The sequence below is a fragment of the Sander vitreus genome, chromosome 9, assembly GCF_031162955.1.
Source record: "Sander vitreus isolate 19-12246 chromosome 9, sanVit1, whole genome shotgun sequence".
Classification (NCBI taxonomy): domain Eukaryota; kingdom Metazoa; phylum Chordata; class Actinopteri; order Perciformes; family Percidae; genus Sander; species Sander vitreus.
This window is the reverse complement of record NC_135863.1, coordinates 27,369,511-27,393,316: the sequence shown is the minus strand read 5'-3', so window position 1 is coordinate 27,393,316 and position 23,806 is coordinate 27,369,511. Positions and strand designations below refer to the sequence as shown.

Genomic DNA, 23,806 nt, shown 5'->3' with positions numbered 1-23,806 from the left:
TGTCGGAGTTAGCTTTGACTTCTTATATTACCTTCTAACAGCTGTATTCTCAGTAACGTGCAAGAAACAGGTTGCTTATAAATCACTAAAAAAGTAGTGGCAGCACCGTTTGGCTTAGTTATCAAAGCCGTTAGCATCGTGGCTAACACTATTGTTACTTAGTTAATGACAAATTGTTTCGGCTGTGCTTTCTAACATTATGTTATTGTGCTAACCAAGCAACGTTAGCCTTTACAACAGAGCCGCTTCACTACACTTGTTAAATAATATTTTATTACATAGTTCTCTGCTGATTTATGGTGGAAAATAATGTAAACCGAGAGCGGCGTGCCAGAAATGCAATGCGCCATGACGTAGATCCCCTTCAAGGCCAGGCTGATGTTGGAAGTTCCTCTAGTGGACAGAACGTGTAACAGCAACCACATGCCTATAGTGGCATTGACAATGCATAAGCCTGAGTAGTGTAGTACATATTTATAACAGGCTGCATTAGAGCATTTAATATTCAAATATTATTTGAAAAATTAAAAAAATAAATGAAATTCAAATGGTATTATAGAGGAAGACTGACAGCTCTAATACATACATACATACATACATACATACATACATACATAGAGTGAGAGAGGGTGTGTGTCTGTCAGGGAGAATGAGATTGCCTGCTTGATTTGTCTTTTTATAACAATATTTTTTTATGTGAAGGTATTTTGCAGCCAGTACAGGAATTACTATACATATAGTATGTGTATGTATGTGTATGTATATATATATATATATAATATGAAAACTGTAATTATGTAAAATGTAATTTCTTCCATACGTCCAAAATGACTCGCTATGTGTTTTTCTTTGCTGATTTTTCCCACTTACAGTAATAGTAAGAGGAAATACTACAGTGTTTTGATCAGGTTTTAGTGGTAATGCTGTGAATTCTGCTTCACCCTGCCTCAAACAGTTGCCAACTCAGCTGTAATGTGGCGTTTTACATGGTACCTGCTCGACTCACCTCGACTCTACTCGCCTTTTTTGGTTTTCCATTATGAAAAAAAGTCCGTGGTACCTGCCAACAGGTACTTTTTTTTAGTATCACCTCCGTTGAGGTTCCAAGTGAGCTGAGGCGATACCAAAAGGTGACGTGAAAACCTGCAGACTACTGATTGGTCGGAGAGAATCGTCACTAATCGCTGCGTCATCGTTGCTAGCGACAGACGGGTGTCCTTAACAAACCCGCCATTTTTAAGTAGTTTAGCCAGCGGCGTTTTTTTCTTTTCTTTTTTGCTGCCTCCAGCTTCTTTTGATACAAAATTTGTCTTCTGGCTGTGGCAACAGCCACATGCCGAGAATCAAAAACAACACACCTTCGTCGTTCTATGTGTGTGGCGCGTTAGATCACGGCAGTTTCCTGCGGCGTCGCTATGACGACCAGCCACGCTCGCCTCAAGCATGAGGCGGTACTAAGTCTGCAATGGAAAATGGAGGATGGGGCACCGCTGCCGATCCGAGTAGAGCTGGTACTAGCAGTGGGTAAGCGCCAGTCATGTCATTTGTACAGTATCAGTTTCAGTGGAGAGTTTCTATGGAAATGTTGCTTCAGAGCGAAGTCTGCAAGAAACACTATCTCTGGCGTGACTTGTCATGAATGTGGTCAAATGTGAGGATGTTGAACATTGACTTTAAGCCAGGTGCGGCATTAAGGCAATGTAGTGTATTAAGAGTTGAAGTGGCGTTTACACTGAGCAAAAAAATCTAAACACCTGCACAATGCAACACATAGCTATTCGCATGGTTTTTGATTCAATTTGGATTCAACTCTGGTTGTTTATGTGATTTTGTGATATTATTATTATTACTTTTTAATAAACGTGCACTAAACAACTTCTAGGACTGTTTTTGCCCTGCTGAGGTATTTTCAACGGTGGCACACCAACCCCATTGTGGCATATGCTGTGTGTAATGTTTATGTGTGAATAGTGTTCTATTTTGTCCATGACTGGGTGCTCTTAGTTCATTGTTATATGGGGTGCTCTCACATATAGAGGTCTTTGAGTAATTCCTTTATTGTGTCTGAGGTGCTGTTGGTGATTGTTCCACTTCAAGGGATACAGTACCTTAGCTCCAATTCCTTACAGAAATCCCTAAAGCCCGTCCCGTCAACTACACTGATTGGCCTCATTTCTTGCATAGGAAAATTGCAAGCCTCTTCCTGCAAGCCTCTTGTCGTGCTGCAGAAAACGAGCTTGTGGATGGCTGTGTAAAATACGAGTCGAGCTGAGTCTGTGTAGGCTGAGTTCCGTACTCCAGGCCATGCTCATTTGGGTGCATATACTCACTGACAGTCATTAAGTCATTTCCTTTATATCGGTAATTTAAAGAAATATAGACACTTTATGATTAATTTCTTTGTAAATGGGCCGCACACATCTCGCGTAAAAATATAAATATTAGACTCCTATTTTTACGCTTGTAGAGCAGATCGCTGCGGTGCATACGCACCACTACGCGCAGCTCTCACGCCCGGTGTGGCCAGTTTCACTGAATATAGTGGCTGCGTAGTGTTGGAGCATCCGCTCCGCATACGTTACGTGTGCAATGTAGCCGGCCCGTCAGGTTGCTAGTTGTGGAGTGCTATGCAAACTAACTTACATAGCTTACACACAACTTTATTCCGAGGTTCCACAGTTTTCTGAAATACTTCCAAATGGGGCTTTTCAGGTTGTTTGGAGTGTGAATCTCTCTCTGCTTCTGAGGCCGAGTTCTCTGCCATGACGGCAGGGCTGCATGATGTGAGGAAAATATCTAATTGCGATTTATTTTGACCGATATTGCGATATGATTCACGATATTGGAGGGAATGATCATTTTTGTATCCTTATTCCCATTTATTTAGATATTGATATTAAAAAAAATATATATATATATATATATATATATATATATATATATATATATATATATATATATCTTTTTTAAAATCATTATAGTGTGATTTTTGCAAGGATCTGTACCAATCAAAGTTTTTTTCTTTAGTCTGTAGGATAGGATTTGTAGGCTGCAACGTCTCTGCAGAACCGCAATTCTTAATTCAGAATGGTTGGACACACATTTTGCCTTAACAAATATTGTGTTCCCCCCTGCGATCTGGATATTGCACTTGTCCATATTGCAATTTCGATAAAATTGTGAATAATTGTGCAGTCGTACATGACGGTTGTTGAATTATTCCTCCTGGTTCTGCTAACATTACATTTCTGTGTGACTCCCGTCATGCAGTGCAGCGGCCCAGGCCCAGGCGAGGACACCCGTGGCAGATAGCCACGGTAGTGTCGTTATTTATTTATTTTCGTCACAATCATATATTGGTTTTCATATTAGAATGTTTTTTTTCTCTCTCTGAAATTTGAATATATAACCAAATTTGTTTGTTTGTTGACAGCCCTACTTCTGAGTTGACCTCCTCATCTGAGGTACTTTGTATTATTTGTTCTGCTTGCTGTATATCGGACCCTCAGAAACTGTTGTCTCTATGGAAAATGCAATCCTCTCTCACTAGAGACAGAGCGTCCAGGCATAAGTGTCGCTGAGCCAACATGCCAGAGAACAACTTCACCTCTTCTTCTGTTGTCTTGGCCACAGAGTTGTTGCCAGTCTCCTGGGTCACGGACACATACCCAAACAGATCAGCCGTGGCAGCCTTATTCTCTTGTGAGGGTGATGCAACTGGCTCTAGTGGAAAGTCTGTTGTTGTAGTTTGATTATGCAGGATTAGCAAAACTTGTCAGTGATCACAGGAGTAGACACACTGGCCATCTTCTACTTTATACAATGCCATGTGTATTGTGTTTGCTGTTGCGGTGACCAGTTTTTACCTCATGTTATCGTTAAAGAATAATCTAATTACCTGTGGAAAGTATATAAGATGATATCTACAGTTTGAGGAGCAACTAACATGATTGACAAACGTGTTATTGTTAACGTAAATGTTAAGGCCACAAGTCATGCTAAATGTTTTGGTGTTCCATACCACATAAATCTAACATCCTGGGAAATGAAACGTAAACTAGAGCTCACAGTAGTGTTTCACCCGCCTAAATGCCATTAAATGCTTCAGACGCTGAGCTCCAGGCATTACATGGCTCATTATTCTTAGGGGAAATGGGCTTTGAGCTGGTCCTTACTTGTGATAGGTTCTCTGGCTCTCAGGGAGTTTCTGAAGTTGTGGTTTCCAACCTTTTTGGTTCATGAAACCACGGACAAAAGCAATGTTGAATCACGATCCCCGGACATGTTCATGGATGCACAAACTGAAGAAGTCATACCGCAGGAGGTGTTGCAATCCTGGTGACCTTTCCCCCTTGTATTTTTCTGTTGACAGTTTGTAGTGGATTGGTACTTAAATTAGGGCATTAGGTGATTCACAGTATAAGTGGTCAGGTGGAGAAGCAGCTTAGGGAGAAGAGTGAGACACTATTAGTGAAAACTAGCTGAAGAAAAAATTGGCTGAAGTACTGCCCCTCCTGAGAAACAGATGTATTGCATACCAGCAGACACCTAGCAAGTGCTTCGTTCACAAAGAAATTAGGGGTGGGGAAAAAAATCGAAAACCTTATATATTGTAATTTTGACTACTATTAATGTTGACTACTTGCACATGAGGAACAGAATAACGTTTTGGCAATGCACTAGTTGTTGTCGTCCAGCTCTTTGGGCTGTTAAACTGTGTTAGTCGCCTCCTCCTCGGGCATATCACGCAGCTACCAATGCGGCGCAACAGTAGGTTGACACCCTCCCCTCTCCCAACCCATGTGTGTAATTTATGGTAGGGATGGTGGGGTATGTACCTACCACTTTTCTGATCATTTAAAATTGCCTCCAGTTATTTTGACTTCAAAAAAGTTTGGACTGCAGTGTGTCGTCTTTCCTCTGACCTGGATCTCTGTGTCGCTGCATCTGCTTCCCACTGAAAAGCTTGGGAAAACGACTCTGAGCTACACTTTTATCGGAGGTGGTGACGTTAACATTTGTGTAGACAATGGTGAGATTTATGCCTGATCAGAAGTGTAGGGATAGTGTGCATATTCGAAAGCAATGCTGAATGTCTGAGAGTCTTTCTGCAATACATTCCGGTCAATTTTTGTAGTTTTAATTGTCACCTGCCACCTGAAATCTGCGTTTTCTATTGGACATTTTCACTATAAATTGCTTTAAATGCAGTAAATAAGGAAAAAGGCCTAAATTGAGGCCTCTTTCCTGATGCCGAGCCATGCGTCCATATTCAAATAGTCTTTATTATATGGCAGTCACATGTAGGGCTGGGACGATATGCTTTTGTCCTGATTCGATTCCTCCTCCCCCTAGGAGGTAGTAACTCCCAGCTCACTTGGCAAAGTGTGTAGTTTAGTAAGCGATATGATGTGGTTTTGTGTTGATGTGGATGATGTGGATGATGATGATGATGATGATGATGATAATGATGATGATGGTGGTGATGATGATGATTAGGATAATGATATCTATGCAGCTGATGTGGACAATTTGTGTTATGATGGAAGAGATGTTGGTCATGTATTCAACATGCCTGGTCACTTTGCACTTTATTGCAGGCATTTGTAGCTTTTTTGTCATTCTGCTTTTTTTTTTATTTTTTTTATAGATGTTATTGATGCTGTGCTTTGTACACTGGAGATGTCAGTCAGTCACCAGTGACTATTGCTGATCGTCTAGCCCACTGGTATTCAGCTCACCCCCCCCATCTCCTTCTTTGTTGTATGACTATGTTGTTTTTCATGTATTGGATACCTTGCTGCAAAACCAATTGCCCCACAGATGTGATGTAGTCGCCGTCGGCGGTACCGTATAACAGAAAAGATTTAGGTGAATCATCTTAAAAACAAAATAAAAAGATGTCGATTCTGAGGGGAATTTTTGCAAAAATATCGCGACACATACGATTTTCAATTTTTTTTCTCCCACCCCTACTATATTAAATGGCAGTCACATGTATTGCATATATCATGTACATTGAGCGGTGTTGTTTCCCTTCACTGATGATGTCTCTCTCTCTCTGTGTTTTCCAGGCTAGGTGTGTGCGTGCTGACCTCATGGTGTAACAGGAGTAAAGATGAGCATTAGCAGTGATGAGGTCAACTTCCTGGTCTACAGATACCTACAGGAGTCAGGTATCCTCTCAAGATCCTATTATATTTATCAAGACAATTTTCTTCAAATCTTAAAATTTCAGAACATATTGGTAATCAACTTTGTTTAGGGGTGTGTTTTCCTACCAATCTATTGTAAACTATCAAACGCTCTAGTAGGGCTGTACAATATATCGTTTTTTTTTATCGTCATCGCGATATCAACTGGCGCAATAAACACATCGCAAAAGGCTGCGACATATCACGAAAGATACTCAGAGATTTTTTGTGTTTAAAGGAAATATCTGGCACTTTAAAATGTAACTGTCACTCTTTTTTTAGTGGCGCCGTTTATATTCAATTCAATGTTCAATTTGTTCAATAAAAGAAAGTTGGAAATCATTTCCTTTCATTTGTTTTAAATTCAACAAGCAGTTTGTTGTATTTTAGCAGAATACTGAAAGCAGCAGAACTGACTACACTTTAATATTTGTTTATTTATCGCAAGTAATATCGTTATCGCGATGTTTTGATGGTACGCCCATAACAGGCAGCACTGCAGGATATCAAAAACACTGCTGACAATCTCTTCACTTCAGCTGCAGTTGTTCCGAGTGACGGATGAGTCAAGGCAGTCTGTGCTGGGTTTTCCCTGCCATTATAAAGCTTGATTTATGGTTCTGCGTTAAATTGACACGGACCCTACGCCGTAGCCTGGCGTGCACCTCTCAAACAATGACACTACACATCGCGGCCATCACGTCGCTTGGTCGTGGCTTGGTAGCGCCGCATTTTCCCCGACTCATTTCCTGGTTCTCCTTCTCCATAAACAACATGAAATCAAGGAGAGGGTTAACTTTTCCTGCTACAGATTTCCCACCGTGGTCAGAAAGCACAGGGGGAGACACTTTGTTTCTTGCCGTCACTCTCTCACTCTCTCTACCACACACTCCCCATGCGCGCACACACACACACACACACACACACACACACACACACACACACACACACACACACACACACACACATAGGGTTGGGCGATGTCCCCTAAAGTAGCAGTTGACGATGCTCACAGTAAAACATGGCGATGGACGATGATATCGTCGTCGGTGGGGCTGGTAGGGGCAGTTTTTTACAACTTGACCTATTTTCACTTAACTACGGTGCATTAAAGTCAATCAGATGTCCGTGATCTGCGTAACGACGGTACAGTGGGACGTTTGCCTTCAACAGAGCGACTGTAATAACCTAATATACCATCATTACTGAGATTAAACTACAGTCTCGGTTATGTTTGCACTGAATAACGCATTCAGTAAACGGAAACATAACTCTTGCAGCGCACATGAACAGATGCGCAATATTAGCTCACACATAAAATAGCACCCTTGTGAATTAGCCTACTGTTGCTGACGTACATTCATAAATCCTGCATAACATCGTCCGTACCCACAGGACATCAGACTTACTTATTGATGCACGCACACAGTAGTGTCGACAAACTTGCAATTCCAATGAGGGGAGAAAGGAAAGTGTGATAGCGCTCTGTTTTCTCTGTTGCTCAAGACCGCTATGTCCAACGTTACTAGCAGGTAGAGCGAGTAGAGCAGGTAGAGGGGGAAAAAAGTAGCTTCCACTTAAGGGGCCCATCTTGCATCCTGCGCAGCACAGCGCAAAGCCCGACGCAAGTGTCTTTGCTAGTTTAATACCGACGCACTTGTCAATTTCCTGTCCATCGGCCGCAACTAGGATTAGTGTGTATCTGACAGGGTGGGGGGCGTGGTGACATAGTGATGACATCGGCACAACCCTACACACACACACGCGCGCCAGCCCTGATATTGTCTTAAAGAGATTGACGCACACACCAACCCACAAGTATAAACTTCAGGCCACTTACGTAGGCTACGGCGAACCATAAATCCAGCTTTAGGCGCAGCGGTATGGTCGTAACACAATGTGGAGAGCATCTAGGCGAGCCGACGCACGGGATGGATCAATTTTGGGGTGGTGGTGATGATAATATTACCAATGACAGCGAATCACCTGCCAGTCATTCTGTTGTAGTGCTGAGTCGGAACTGGTTGTTTACTAATGCGCAATGATAAGCACACACAAAATAATGTTCATCACACTAATTGAGTGCCAAATAGCTAGCTAGTTAGTGAATAAGACTGTCGCTTGAGTACTATGCCTGTGTTATAAATGTTAACTTTCCATACCCTGTGAATCCATAATGCGCGAGTGCTTTCTCTGTAGCCCATCTAACTGGAGGCAGCTGTTATCGCAGTGGAAAATAAATCCGCCACACAACAATGGAAGTATGCTCATCGCGTTGTTTTACGTTTTGAACACGCCTGGCGCACCCAATGCAACTCACGTGCTGGCCCAGGGCTTGAGCATCAGTTGGTTCAGGTGTGCTAAAGCAGAGAGGACTGGAAAATGCAATACAGGTTGCAATACAAGCAATCTGTTTTGTAACCTCCAAAACAAACACGTATGAGAAATGCTCAACAATGTGAAAAGAATAGCAGCAGTGGCGTGCAAGTAACACGATATGGCAGTGGAGAAAACACAAAATGTAGTTCTTAAATATGTCATGATTTACTGTGGTACACAGCAGGGATCGACCGATTATTAGTAGTTAATGAAACCGAAAGCCGATATTTAGAACCAATATGCATTAACAGTAAAATTAAGATTTTGGAATGTTACAAACTCCCACACAAAACTTAATAGCCTACTTTCAGAATTGCCCAGTGCCGATAATCGGTCGACCCCTAATATACAGCATGTCATTGCCTTCCAACGTTGAAAATATCTTCTCCTCCCCTGCCCTCTTCCTCCCGCTCTTTTCTTCTCCAGGGTTCTCCCACTCAGCATTTACATTTGGCATAGAGAGTCACATCAGCCAGTCCAACATCAATGGCGCTCTGGTTCCCCCTGCTGCCCTCATCAGCATCATCCAGAAGGGCCTGCAGTATGTCGAGGCTGAAGTCAGCATCAATGAGGTGGGTCCTCTCATCTCCTCTCGTATTGCGATTTTGTTTTATACAAAAACATAAGTTGAATCATACACGATGCACATCACGTCAGTCTGACATTTATTTCACCTGTAAAGAAGAACATAATGTGGTTCTTCTGCATTTTCTGCTTTTGATCTGAAACAGATATGATGTAGTTGCCTTCGGGGGGTGTTATGCTCTGTGGGAGGAGGATGGCGAGTTGGTGGTTTTTGATTAAGAAAGCACAGTTTTTTGTTTTTTTGTTTGACTGTTTTTTTGTGTGTGTTTTTTATTTTATTTAGGATTTTCTATTAGGATTTTTGTGATTGTGATTCTTGGCTGAAAATGGTCCAATAGAAGGACTTTTGAAACCTGAAACCTCTCCTCTTCTCTTCTCTTCTCTAAACTGGTCATTTCTCCCACTCTATAGGACGGCACATTATTTGACGGGCGGCCCATAGAGTCTCTGTCCCTGATTGATGCCGTGATGCCCGACGTTGTTCAGACTAGGCAGCAGGCCTACCGGGACAAAATGGCCCAGCAGCAGGCTGCCGCTTCAGCACCAACATCGGCCACGGGGGGCAGCATCGCCGGCAACGCCAAGAACGGAGAGAATACTGCCAACGGGGAGGAGAACGGAGCCCATGCCTTAGCTAGTGAGTAATACGTTCACCAGTAGAAAAGGACGTGCAATGATGATGCTACCTGCAATGGCAAAGATATTTGAGCAATATTTTCATTAAGGAAGAAATATTATTTGACCTTTGGAATAATAGTAAAACCCGAAAAAGTGGAATTCATAAGTGAACATTTAATTAAGATGTTTTGGTCAAACATTTTTGGTATGAACACTTTACATCCATATTTGGCTGTTAGTGAACACTGTGAGGGTAGTTCACTCACACTAATAGTGGTAAAGAATTGCAAAGACCTTACAGAAAGGTTGTAGACAATGTATTTTCTAGACATTCCTGGCTAGCTAACCTCCTGCCTCGCTGTGTGTCACTCATCCAACTCTGTGCTTAGACAACCACGCAGACCTGATGGAGGTGGACGGAGATGTGGAGATCCCTCAGAACAAGGCCATGGTCTTGCGGGGCCACGAGTCCGAGGTCTTCATCTGCGCCTGGAACCCAGTCAGCGATCTGCTGGCGTCGGGGTTGGTCACCTTCCCTTTCCTAGCATACTCTGACACTGGTCTCTCCCTCTATATCAGAGGTTCTCAAACGTATCACTCAAAGGTCCGCAGGGTTAGGTTAAGATTTTTATTCTAGGTCAGAGGTCCGGAACGATTGGCCATAACAAGTTAACTAATCAACTAACTATTAACCTATAAGCAACATTCAAGTCAAGAGCTCTGTTTTCCTGCTCAGCTTTTGGACCGATTTGGGTATCGTTACATGGAATTTGGTACTGGCACTTTCTTGCAATGTTTATTTTCCCGCATTTTATTTATTTATTTTTTTTTTTTTCAACGTTTTTTTACACCCTTTTAAGCTTTTTTTGTCTACCTTTTGGACATTTCTTTTGTTTTTTCTCTGTGTGTATTCAACATTACAATTTATTGATAAGTAGAAAACGCCTTTCAAAATAGAAAATATAACACTTTACACACATCAATGTATTGTACTCATAACATGATGTGTATGGTCTGGATTGACTTGCAGTTTGGTCCGTATTTTGAGAATCCCTGCTCTATATGGATCAAAAAAGTCAACTCTACTTAAATGCTAGTTCCATGCACATTTTTTGACATTGTATGCCTTTATTAGACAGCGCAAGTAGAGAGATGATAGGAAACAAGGTAGAGAGATGAAACGAAGGTCCCCAGCCCGACTCGAAAAACGTTATGGTTCAAGCCCTGCCTCTTAAAGCGTCGGGTATAATCGAGCGGGCCGCCGTAGATAGTGTGCGCGCTACGAGCATATACGGAGATGTTTATGCTTAACACATTGTTCGTTGCAGTATTCTCCAAAACACCAGAGGGCGTACAGACAAAATAATCTGTGAAAAAGCAAGTAGTAGTAGAGAAGAAGAGAGCGGAAGTAAACAAATACATGTTAAACACTCTAATCATTAACGTGACTGTTGTTTATCTCCAAATCTAAACTACTGTTTGCCTGTAACACTGTTAAGAACACTCTTTCCATGAAGCCGTTTTTTTAGCTTTGACAAAACAATCTCTCATGTTTTTCCACACTTTCTAGCAAAATGTTTCTTCTTTTCCCAGTGTGGTGTCTCTCTCTGACCACATATTTAAGGCTGTTTGACTCCCTGTGGTCTGTACATGAAGAACCATACAGATGTTTGTAGAGACGGACCTGCTCTTCCCAGCCAACCGTGTTGAATGGAAAGTGCAGCGTGGTTACAAAAATTCAGAGGTGCACGACCACGCGCCGCGACAGCTTGCGGAGCTTTCGGGCTGGAAACGAAAGCCATGGTGACGTCATTTTATGGCGCGCGTGCACCTCGCGCCCAGAACACCGCGGGAACCATAAATTAAGCTTAAACCTAAGCCACGGGGGTGCCCCTTTATCTCTTGTGCATACTACAGCTCATTACCCAAATCATTTTCCAGCGACGTCTTTCAGTGACATCGTATTGTGATATTATGATCATATTGTGTTTTACGCATTCCAGTTGTCTTAATTAATGATGGCAAGCAAATTGAAATTGAAATACTAGAACTGCAAGCAGTTATGACGGGGTCCAAGCCTCCCCGAAATTTTAACCCAAAGTGCGAAGGCGGCGAGGCAAATGTCAGGAATTATAGCAACACGTGAGGTCTGTAGTAAATTGTAAAAGCAAACTTTCCATTTGCATCTATTCTAAAAGCATCAATGCATTTCCTTTGTGTGTGACAGGCCACGCCCATTTCGACCAATCAGTATACCATCGTGGGCCTGGCCTCAGGAGTGGCCCTAGATCGTACCCTCCAAGTTACGTAAAACTTGCACGAGCCCTTCATGAGATGAAGACTTTTCATGTTTGTAGAGCCCCCAAATGGCCAATCTTTGCCAAATTTGGTCCAGAGCCTCAGAGTGGCATGGCAAACATTGATAGCATTTACTTTGGAGAAGCTAACGTTCATCTTTGGTCCGAGCTTTGTTCGTAATTTGCGAATTTTTGAACAGAGCAAAATTCTTTTGATAGCTTTTTGTCAGGGCCATCTGAAGATGATATATGCAAAGTTTCAGGCAGATCAGGCGAAAACCCCAGGAGAAGTTAGAAAAATTAGGTTTTGCACATTTCGTGATTTTGCGAAAAACAATTCTGCATTGAAATGGTAAGTCAGCTTTATTCAAGGAACGCGTGGATGTAAGGTTTTTAAATGTGTAATGTGGGAGTAATAATGCAGAATACCTCACTGCTACAACTTATTTCTTTTTTTGTATTGATTTTTGAATGCAACAGACACATCAACATCAGCAACAGAAAAAGTATATACATATATATATACAGATATTTAGAAATGATGTCCGGGTTCGGGTCTGGCTCGTTCACATCAACGCAATAAGGCATTTGTTGTAAAATGGTGCTGCGGCTCCTTTAAGAGAGCTCAGTGCGTGTGTAAAGTGGGCAGAAGAGAGATGGAGAAAGAGGAAGCAGACATGTAGATGCGACCGGAGCAGAGTTGGTGGAATAAGTTTAAGTTTTGTAGCCAACAGTGTGTGCGGTTTCCGAGATAAACCCCAGACTGAAAGCCAAGTTCATTTATTTGCTCGCCAGAAACGGGATATAACCCTAACGTTGTATAACGTCGGCCCTGGAGGTAACGAGTCTCCCCTGGTTTTCTGATCACGGTTGGAAACGAAGCAATCAGGAAAGGTTAACAGATTGAACATTTTAAATTAAACAGCTTATTAACGTGCCCCGTGTGCGCTGATGCGCTCATCTGTTGACATTTCCGAATGCCTTCCTACAGTTGCTTAATTAAAGCTTTCCACACAAACAAACGTACATGTGTTATTAGTATGAGGAAAAAAAATAGATTTTAACTGTGTCGGGCTCAGGTCGGGCTCGGACACACATTTCTTAATGCCTGTCGGGCTCGGGCCAGGTTCGGTCACGGCTCTGTCGGACGCGGGCCGGGCTCGGACAGAAAAATTCGGCCCGATCCGGACTCTAATATATACACATACAACAGAAAAACCCCACCCCAAACAACAACTGATGCTGCAATGAACACAAATTAAATTGGAAGAATGATAGAAAAATATATTAAATATGATTACAAACTAGGACTGTACAGGAAATACAAAGCAACGTCGCAGCAGAAAGGAATGCAACCGTCTCCAAAGTCTCCTGAATTTGTCTGAATTATGATCAAGGTCATAACTCAGTTTCTCCAGAGGGAGAAGAGTCGATATCTGTGATAACCACATGCCGACTGTAGGGACCTGCGGAGCGGACCACTTCAGCGAGATCCATTTAGTTTTTTTAGCCAGAAATAAAAGAATTATTAACTTAAGATGTTTTTGATGAAATCCAGTTAGAAATTGTCTGACAAACAATGTTAAAGCGGGAACGTGTTGTCTGTGGAAACATGCTTCATGTTGAAACGTGTCCGTCTGTTTTAGGTCTGGGGATTCGACGGCTCGCATCTGGAACCTGAGTGAAAACAGTACAAGCAGCTCGACACAGCTGGTCCTGAGACACTGCATACGAGAGGGAGGGCAGGACGTCCCCAGCAACAAAGACGTCACCTCGCTAGACTGGAATGTAAGCCTGCTAACACACGCACACTCACCCATCATGTTACATGCGAGTCTCCCTGCATGGGCACATTTGTTCAAAATATGGGAGCAGGTCAAAGTTGTAGGAATGGAAGAAATATTTGTCATGTAAATCAATTACGCTACTTCACTTCTACTACACTCACTTTTTTTTTTTTTTTTTGCTAATGCTTGTTTTATAAAATGTGAACACTTAACATACTGTACATGCATAGAAAGCAAACACAACAACAAAACATGCTCTTCACTTAATGTACAGTGTGTGTGTATGTATGTATGTATATATATATATACTATATATATATAGTATGTATATATTATGTATATACAGTCCTGTGTACAGAAGAAAGGCAAATTGCAACAAATGCCGCATCCCCGAGGAGCTTCCAGAGTACTATGTCTAACAGTTGAAGAGTGGGATTTTCCTTTAGTTCAGCCAGTGGATTGTAAAACTGAGCCAAGGGCAGAGCCAAAAAAGAAATCCTGGAAAGTGTCCCTGCCGATGAATAACACAGGCCTCTCTTCTAATCCCCGCTGAATCGCAGCACACGTTCATTCAGCCTGGACTAGAGGTCGACCGATTTTTTTTTTTACATAATCGGCATCGGCCAATATCCCAGTATATCAAGCCGATTAATAGGCAGGCGCATCTGCGGGCAGCCTAGTGTTAAAAACATGAATAGGCAACATTTTTTACAGCGCACCCAGACCAGCTGCCTGCAGCCCCTCCCCTCGTGAAGTCTTGCGAAGTCACTTCAGGCTCAGACGCTACCGTTAGCAGTAGCATGTTGCTGGTGTTCTTGCCTTGGGATTAACTGTACTAATAAAACCGTACAAAACACCGCGGCCACACCGCTGTGGAAGCTCCCCGAATGTCATTTATCAGTCTGGTTGTTACCCCTGTCTGTGGCGGTCTCATCCACTCCTATAACGGAGCTAACTGGAGCTAACCGCTAACGGAGCTAATCGTTGCTAACAGAGCCTTCAGTTCTCCGTGCCTGTATCCATTAACTACATCTATGGACTCAAGCACGAATAAAACCCTTAATTTTATTAAATTGGCTGGACGAGTTTTAAATTCCAACTCAGAGTTGTTTGAATGACAGAAATCTGCTCAGATAAGATCCTAATGAGTGCTACAGGACATGTAACAGTAGGATCCCCAAAACACAGATACAACACTTCAACAAATGATCAATGATCTAACAAACAAGGTGACCAAGAACTGACTTTAGAGAGCCCTAGTCTGATGTGATTCAACAGGAGTTAGGAGGAAATAGTGTTGAGATTAATAATAATATGTCACCTTCTGTGAAGCTTGCAGATTTGTATTCTCAGAAGTTTAATAAATGCTGCTAAGTGCACTAAACTTTATTTTTTCATTGAAAAGTTTATTTGACAAAGTTTATTTTCTTCTTACCGGTTTTGTTTATTTAATATATTTTTCATACATTATTTATACAATATACAGTATGTTTTTACATTATACATTTTTAATTGAAGTATACAAGTGTAGACTGGTGAAGTGTTCAATACATGTTTTTGTTGAGAAATTCTGTGTATATTAGTGTTACATTTTATCTTTCAAATAGAGGTTTAAAAACAAGCACATATCGGCCAAAATAAATCGGCAGCATTCATCGGCCGTCGGCTGACCCTGATTTCTAAAGATCGGCATCGGCCAGAGAAAACCCATATCGGTTGACCTCTAGCCTGGACTCTGCAAGGCAAATTCTGCAACTGCAACAAACAACGTTAAGGCTTTGCCATGCTTATCTATCCGGCACGCACACTGTATAAGCCACTCTTACTACTTCTCTCTCTCTGGCAGAGCGAGGGCACGCTGCTAGCAACGGGCTCCTATGACGGCTTTGCCAGAATATGGACGAAGGACGGTGAGATGACTTTGCATTTATTAAACACGTACATTGTACTATTTGATCTCAGGAAACCCTGCAATTTCAAATCAAGAGTTCTAAAACAAGATACAAGTGTATTGATGTACATATATTTATATATTAGCAAGTATAAGAGAATGAATACAAGTGTTGCTGTGGAAACTCTAATAGTGATTGTGCTGTGGTGATTTGGTTTGCTTATCTTGTACTACAGCCTGTATGCCACATGGTTTAGTTCATCCTTGAACAATGCTGCCACCTAGAGGCAGGTTTGCATATTGCCATTCAGGTGTTGACCCATTTGGTGTCATTCAGACCCTTAGTGGCTTGTTGTTATTTTTGCCACAAATCATACTTATCGATTTTTTTCCCCTTTTGCTCCACAGGGAACCTGGCCAGTACACTTGGCCAACACAAAGGTCCCATCTTTGCCCTTAAGTGGAATAAAAAAGGCAATTTTATCCTCAGTGCAGGAGTAGACAAGGTAAACCAGGCTCTGTTTTCAAAATATGAAATAACTTCTAGCACGATTTCACTATCGTGCTAACTGTTTTAATAAGTGGATCAAACAAATGTGCTGTGTAGCCGTTGTTAGCTCTAACTGTACATGTACATGTTGTCCTGCCAGACAACAATCATATGGGATGCCCATACAGGAGAAGCCAAACAACAGTTTCCCTTCCATTCAGGTACAAAACGCATCTCTTCTTGTCTCTTAGTATTTTCCAGCTTAGCTTTTGATCTCGCTGACGTCCATCATTCCATCCCCCACAGCTCCAGCACTAGACGTGGACTGGCAGAGCAACAATACGTTCGCCTCCTGTAGTACGGACATGTGCATCCACGTCTGTAAACTGGGACAGGACCGACCCATTAAAACATTCCAGGGACACACAGTAAGTAGCCTGACAAGCCAGACCCACATCCAGATGTTGGGTCTGGGAACTCACCATTTGGCAGGGCTCAATCCCAGGGGCGGGATAAACGGTTGTCTTTCAAATTCCCTCTGCACACAATAGGATAGAGCTACAACCAACCAGAGCAACGAAGAAGGTAGAGGAGCTAGTTGATAGACTTAACTTGATAGATTAAACTCCGAACACATCTTCCTTTTTTAAGAATGACTTCAGTGCCGTTCTTTGTTCTTTTCTCAAAAAAAAGCTTAACTCCGAGTCTTCCAAGCCGTTTCGAAAGACCGCTGTTCGCCAGCAGCAGCAGCCATCTTCTTTGTTTTCAAGTAGCAGGGAATTCACGCGGAACCGTCGTAACTCTGCCGTCATTATGTTAAGCCCGCCCACCGACTCTATACACAATGCGATTGGCCCGGCCAGAGTTTGGCTTTTCCATCTCGCAAGCCAACGGAGAGTTGCTAGACCCCCTGGCTGCAAATTACATTTGCTGCCGCCAGGGTGCGTCTAGATTTCTAGGCTACACAGTAAGTGGTTTTTGTTTGTTAGTTACACATCTGTGTCAGTAATACTGATGTGTGCCTTCTACTGTGTTCGGAGCACCCAAAGGAGATTAAAAAAGTGTTGCTGTCACTGTTTATGTGAATATTTGGTCGTAACTGGTTTGGATGATGGTATTTGTTAGCATTCAATTAGACCTAGGATTGACATAATCCCCTTTCTTTGCATTTAGCAACGCCTTCCTTTCAAATGGTATCATTGGAGAATGGCTGGACAACAGGGCTGCACAATATGTCGTTTTTTTATTTTATTGTCATTGCAATATCAACTGCCGCAATATACATAGCGCGAAAGGCTGCAACATATCGCGACAGACACTCCGAGATTTCTTTGTTAGTTGAAAGAAAACATCGGTAGAAACTGCCCTTTAAAACGTAACTGTCATTCTTTTTTTAGTGGTTCCTTTCATATTCAGTTTAATGTCTTCAATACAAATATTATCAATGATTTCCTTTTATTTGTTTTAAATTCAACAAGCAATTTGTTGAGCACAGAACGGAGTACATTGAAATACCTGCTTGTTTATTGCAAGTAATATCGTCCGCCACATCGACACACACGACATGCTGTGTATACATCACAAACACGATCTCTTCTCTCCCTCCCAGAATGAAGTAAATGCAATCAAGTGGGATCCCACAGGGAACCTGCTAGCCTCCTGCTCAGACGACATGACGCTGAAGGTGAGCGCTAAACCTGGTGGTAGTGGACATCTTGTCTTATTAACGTAACTATCACTGCTACCTGTGAGCCATGAAGAAAGGAATGATGTGTTCATGTTACAATAAATGTTTACCTTATTTGTTTCCCCTGCTCTTCGTGTGCTTTAACGAAAGATGCTATCCTAAGATGTGTGCTGCTCTTTTAAGAAGCCAAGCATTTTTCTTTTGGGCAGCCTTCTGTGTTGCTTGAATCGTCTTAGGTAGGAGGCAGGACATTTCCATTATCAAGTTTCCCTGGTATTTGCTGTGTGTGCTGAAGATAAACTGCAACAGTTCCAAAATGTTGCTGTACAATTGATTGTCTCAGAAATAATTGCGATTAACAGTATAGTAAACAGTCTTTAACTTAAAAAGATTTATTAATGTCTATGAATTCCAGGATACATCTTTTGGTTATATCTTTGTCATGTGACCCATAATAATAATGCAATAACGCAAATACACAGCCTATGGCGTAAACAACGCCTATTTATTATCATAAAACATTTTTTCTAACTATATCCCCCCCCCCCCTTGTCATTTTTGTTGCAGTGAACGTAAATAGGGTCAAGTGCCAACAACTAACAATTGAAACAATAATAAAAAATATATAGTCCGACCATTAATCACTTACATTTGGCATATGTAAACAAAATATGCCTTAAAGTGCTCGTATTATGCTTATTTTAAGGTTAATAATTGTATTTAGAGGTTGTACCAGAATACGTTTATGTGGTTTAATTCACAATATTTTTGTTGTACTGCACATTGCTGCAGCTCCTCTTTCCCCCTGTGTGTTGAGCTCTCTGTTTTAGCTACAGAGTGAGACATCTCACTTCTGTACCATCTTTGTTGGGAGTCGTACATGCGCACTACCTAGGTAAGGTCTACTAGCCAGTCAGAGGCAGAATATGAGGGCGTGCCACGCCAGCAGCTAGGCGAGTATTTTAACGTGTGTTACAAAGTGACGCACGTTTGTCAGAGAAGTAAAGGCTGGACTACAATAGAGCTGTTTGGAGCAGTGTTTTCTGTTGGCGATGGTAATTCCCTTTGGGGTGGACTTTGGGCTTTTTCACTTTGTAAACCTATAACATGCACAAAAAAGATATATAACACAATAAAGGAAAGCTAATGTTAGCAATTAATTGCGGTTAAACAAAGAAACTGCGATGATTTAAAACAAATTGACAATTAGACATTTATGTAAAAATTGATACAGGCCTAGCTGTGGACTGCATTTCGACACACCTGTGATTTCATAAAGTTGTTGATCTGTGCTTTTGTGTTTTGTTCAGATCTGGAGTATGAAGCAGGACTTGTGTGTCCATGACCTGCAGGCCCACAGTAAAGAAATCTACACCATCAAATGGAGTCCCACCGGCCCTGGAACCAACAACCCCAGCGCTAACCTCATGCTAGCCAGGTGAGTGTCTGTGTGGGTTACAAACAACACAGCAACAGTTTGCTAGTTAGTTAGCCGAGAAAGAAAGAAGTACCCTCCGGCCCTTTTAGCTTGCTGTACACACAACAATGAAGCTCTCTAACCCCGTTTGTCCGCGTCTCGCCCTCCCACAGTGCATCGTTTGACTCCACAGTTCGCCTTTGGGACGTGGAGAGAGGCATCTGTATCCATACGCTGACTAAACACCAGGAGCCAGTCTACAGCGTGGCCTTTAGCCCCGACGGGCGACATCTGGCCAGTGGCTCCTTTGACAAATGCGTGCACATCTGGAATACACAGGTAGGAAGAGAATGGGAGGGACTGTGTGTTTGTGACGTGTGCAGCTTAAAAACAGTGTCAGTTCCCTTTAATTGCCATGGAGATGGAAATCTTTTTGGTCAGTCGGCAGCTAGTCTATATCCACGACGTTAAATTTCCTGGGATTGTTCCGGTGTCGCCGGATATTCTGCCGGGTTGTCCCTCATTTCGACCGGACGTCCATGACCTTCCGCTTTCTTTGCATTGGAAGTTTAAACTCCGGTGGATTTCTGAGGACTATGGTTAACTGCTCCTCAGATCTCTGCAGGGTAAATCCAGACAGCTAGCTAGACTATCTGTCCAATCTGAGTTTTCTGTTGCACGACTAAAATTATTATTTTATGCACACCATTGGGTTGAGTTATTGGTCATAATACAGCATAAAGGGATTCAAAAGGAATTTCCATTTGTTTCTGTAAAAACAGCCTAAAGCCTACCTATTTTCTGTCCCTTCAATCTGCTCTTCTGTCTCTCATGCTGCAGACGGGCGCTTTAGTCCACAGTTACAGAGGGACGGGGGGAATCTTTGAGGTTTGCTGGAATGCAGCAGGGGACAAAGTGGGAGCCAGCGCATCAGACGGATCTGTAAGTATACACCGGACTGACTTCTATTGTCTTTATTGTGGCAGATGGCCGCCCACCAAGAGTCAAGGGTCTGTCGGAGGTTTCTGTACGTTTGAAGGAAGGTTTTCTTCGCCACTGTCACACCAAATGCTTGCTCTTGGGGGAATTGCTGGAATTGTTGCATCTTTGTAAATTATAGAGTGTGGTCTAGACCTACTCTATCTGTAAAGTGTCCTGAGATAACTATTGTTGTGATTTGACACCATAAATAAAATGGAAATTGAATTGAAATTGTACTGTTTGGATGGGCGTTTCTAGCTTCTTCTTTTTTTGGGACAGTTTTTCAGTCCTACAGATTGATCTCTGTCCTCTTCTGTCCCAGGTGTGTGTACTAGACCTTCGGAAATAGTGCTGCTGTTTGTTGGAAGCCATGGACCGACCATGAATGTGTACATAGCCAAATGACTGTCCCAGCCTGCCCTGCGTACTGCTCGCGCTTACGACTATTGGCCCCGCCGACCGACAGACAGGAAGCAGGAAACAGGAACAGGAAGCAAGCAAGCACGCACCCACCCGACACAGCAGGTCCAGACACAGGGATGAACAGATGGACAGACAGACAGACGGATGGATCAACGGGCGGATGGAAGCGCCCCTCTCTATCTGTACAGACTCTTACAGAGATGCAGAAGGGACGCAGTGGAAAAAAAGTAAAAACTGATAGACAAGAGTTACAGATCCGTATATGTACCAAAATTTGGAAGCTATTTTGCTTTTTTTGATCTTTAAACCATGCTCATTGTCATCAAAATGAAAAACAATGAAAAAAGTGTTGATCTTTGTTACTAGTTGGATCTCATTGTGCAGACATATCAACTTCTCCACCATAAAATAGGATGGCACTTAGTTTTTTTTTTGTTTTGTTTTTTTAATTTCGGATCTCTAGTGTTTTTATATTTTTTATCTTTGGGAGAGGGGACGGGCTGGTCAGGTCAAGAGTTTTAATATTTGGAGAAGTACATGCAGACAAACACACTGAGACATCCACACCCAAAACAGTTCTGGAAAACGGTGACCTCGTCAGGATTGCAAACCAATGTGGCAAATCGAAAGGCTTCTCCTAATGGTTCAGTAGTGGTTCTTGCAGTCACACGGTTAACCTCAAAATGCAGTAGCTCATGTGTTGTCTTTTCTCCAGAGGACAAACTCTGGATTCCCCCCCTGTACATCCACTGGGACGCGACACAGATGATGTCCATCTATATGGCTTTAAAAACAGGTCCTCTGTGCACTATTTGATCTAGATGGTTTTACCCACAATTCTCCTCTCTGGACCCTTCGGCCATAGCAGTTACCTGTGTGATGAAAAAAAAATATAAATAAATCAAAAGCTTCTATTGACAAGAAGCTGACCTCTACTTGTCTGAATGTTTAAGGCTGTTGAGAGTTTCAGTAATGCAACAGTTAAGTCAGGTCCCAGCTCACATTACATTCTGTCCTCAGCCAGTAGGATTCCAGCTGTTCTTTTTTTTTGCTAACCCTTTACCAAACGGCATTCACTCAGCATCTGCAAGACTTCAAACATTTCTAATCGTGATTCACCCTCAAAGGTCTCCGATCACCAAACACATGATGCCCTGAAGTGTGGTGGTGAAAAAAGTGAAAGAGTTGTTCCACTTTTTAGCTTTTGTGGATTCTCAGAGTTAGATGCTCTGGAGGCAGAAATAAGCTCAGCGACTAAAAACACAGAGGGTTAGAGCCAAAGGAAAATCCATTGAGTTATAGAGGCTGACAGTTTTCCCGGACTCTAGAGCTCAGCTCTGTTGCTGCATTTGCACAAGGACGGGAAGACATTATTCTGTAAGCATTTCCGAGCATTCCCACGTTATTCTAGTAGCCTAAAGCTCTTTTTTTTATTTTTTATTTTGTGTTGTGTATTTGTAGATGTCGGGTAAATACCAAACAGTTTGTAGTACCCTTTTAATTAGTTACAATTAGAATTAAAATTGCAATATTTACATAACGGCAGCTTTGGGGTCATTTTGCAATGAGCTTGACACTTTCTTTTGATTTTCTTTTCCGACTCTGAATCACAGCTGACATTAACGGTTTTGCTCATATGGTTGATCACAATGATGTAATAGTCTGAACATATCGACGTGAACGCAGCAATAAAAGGACAGACGAGCAATGTCTGTAATCACTTCCTCATTCCCTGTACTATATAACAAATGGATCACTCTGTAGTAACATTTAATTAGGATTTTTCAATGCTCTAATGTTGCATCATCAGCAACAGTTGTAGTGTCCCACGACTGTAATGTATACGTATATAATACGACTTATTGTGGGATTAAAACTTTTTTATATAGAGAATTCTGATACTCTGATAACGTGTTGGTGAGTTCTATGGCTAAGACGACATGCTTTTGTCCGGATTCTTTCACGATACGTGCGTGCCGATTTGATTTGTATTGCGATTTTTTATTTATTTATTGCGATTCTAGTATTGTGACTCGATAGTATTGCGATTTTCGTTTCCTTCTTTAAAGGTCCCATGGCATGAAAATTTCACTTTGAGGTTTTTTAACATTAATATGAGTTCCCCCAGCCTGCCTATGGTCCCCCAGTGGCTAGAAATGGTGATAGGTGTAAACCGAGCCCTGGGTATCCTGCTCTGCTTTTGAGAAAATGAAAGCTCAGATGGGCCGATCTGGAATCTTCTCCTTATGACGTCATAAGGGGAAAGGTTACCTCCCCTTTCTCTGCTTTGCCCGCCCAGAGAATTTGGCCCACCTATGAGAGAGAGGCATCATGGCTTTCAAATGAGCAAAGTGGCAGTTGGTCAAGGCCACACCCCCACTCTCTACCTTGCCCCCCCCCCCCCCCCCCCCCTCCTTCTTCCTCAATAGTTACAGACACAGAAATGGCACATACTAAGGAAAGCTCATTGTGGGACTGGCTCTAGTGGCTGTAACTCTGCACCAAGGCTGCATTTCAGGAAAGAGACTTCAGCTACAGTATTAGTATTCGCTCTAAACATCCAAAGAGCACCATGTCATGGGACCTTCAACACAAACAAAAGTTGAATAATACACTGTTAGAGACAATATATCATTAGACATTTCTAAAAAAACAACAACAAAAAAACATTGTTTTCCAAATAGAATGGACATCACTGTCAGTCAGTCTGACATTTAGTAAAGAAGAACATCACATGGATTTTCAGAATGTTCTGCTTTCGGCCTGTTTTGCTGGAAACCGATAAGATGTCGCCGGTACCATATTAACAGAAAAGATGTAGGCGAATCATTGGTAAATAAATAAATAAATTCTGGGAAAAGAATTGATTTTAAAAACCGTTGCCAAATAATCACGATATCCCGAATGAATGGGGGGAAAAATGTCTATCTTTTAATTTTGTATTTTGACCAAAATTGTTGTCGCTACCATTCAGATTTGCCAGTTTGCAAACTTTTCCACAGGCGCAATGGCTTTGTGTTCCTTGGCTCTGCCCTGTTAGTTTGGGTCAAACTAAAA

General features: G+C 42.0%; 1 protein-coding gene across 3 annotated transcripts in view; it reads left to right on the top strand.

Annotated features, from left to right (window-relative positions):
- The window catches only part of tbl1xr1a (TBL1X/Y related 1a), a 58,071-nt gene extending 37,077 nt beyond the window's left edge, over positions 1-20,994 (top strand). For all 3 annotated transcript variants that reach the window (XM_078259500.1, XM_078259498.1, XM_078259499.1), the window contains 14 exons: positions 6,075-6,176; positions 9,000-9,145; positions 9,570-9,795; positions 10,166-10,298; positions 13,720-13,861; positions 15,707-15,770; positions 16,160-16,257; positions 16,402-16,462; positions 16,548-16,669; positions 17,851-17,925; positions 19,239-19,366; positions 19,519-19,684; positions 20,186-20,287; positions 20,649-20,994. In XM_078259500.1, the coding sequence (XP_078115626.1) occupies positions 6,119-6,176; positions 9,000-9,145; positions 9,570-9,795; positions 10,166-10,298; positions 13,720-13,861; positions 15,707-15,770; positions 16,160-16,257; positions 16,402-16,462; positions 16,548-16,669; positions 17,851-17,925; positions 19,239-19,366; positions 19,519-19,684; positions 20,186-20,287; positions 20,649-20,675 (1,548 nt within the window). In that variant the 5' untranslated portion in view covers positions 6,075-6,118 and the 3' untranslated portion in view covers positions 20,676-20,994. The remainder of the gene's footprint in view (positions 1-6,074; positions 6,177-8,999; positions 9,146-9,569; positions 9,796-10,165; positions 10,299-13,719; positions 13,862-15,706; positions 15,771-16,159; positions 16,258-16,401; positions 16,463-16,547; positions 16,670-17,850; positions 17,926-19,238; positions 19,367-19,518; positions 19,685-20,185; positions 20,288-20,648) is intronic.
- Positions 20,995-23,806: the final 2,812 nt, after the last annotated feature.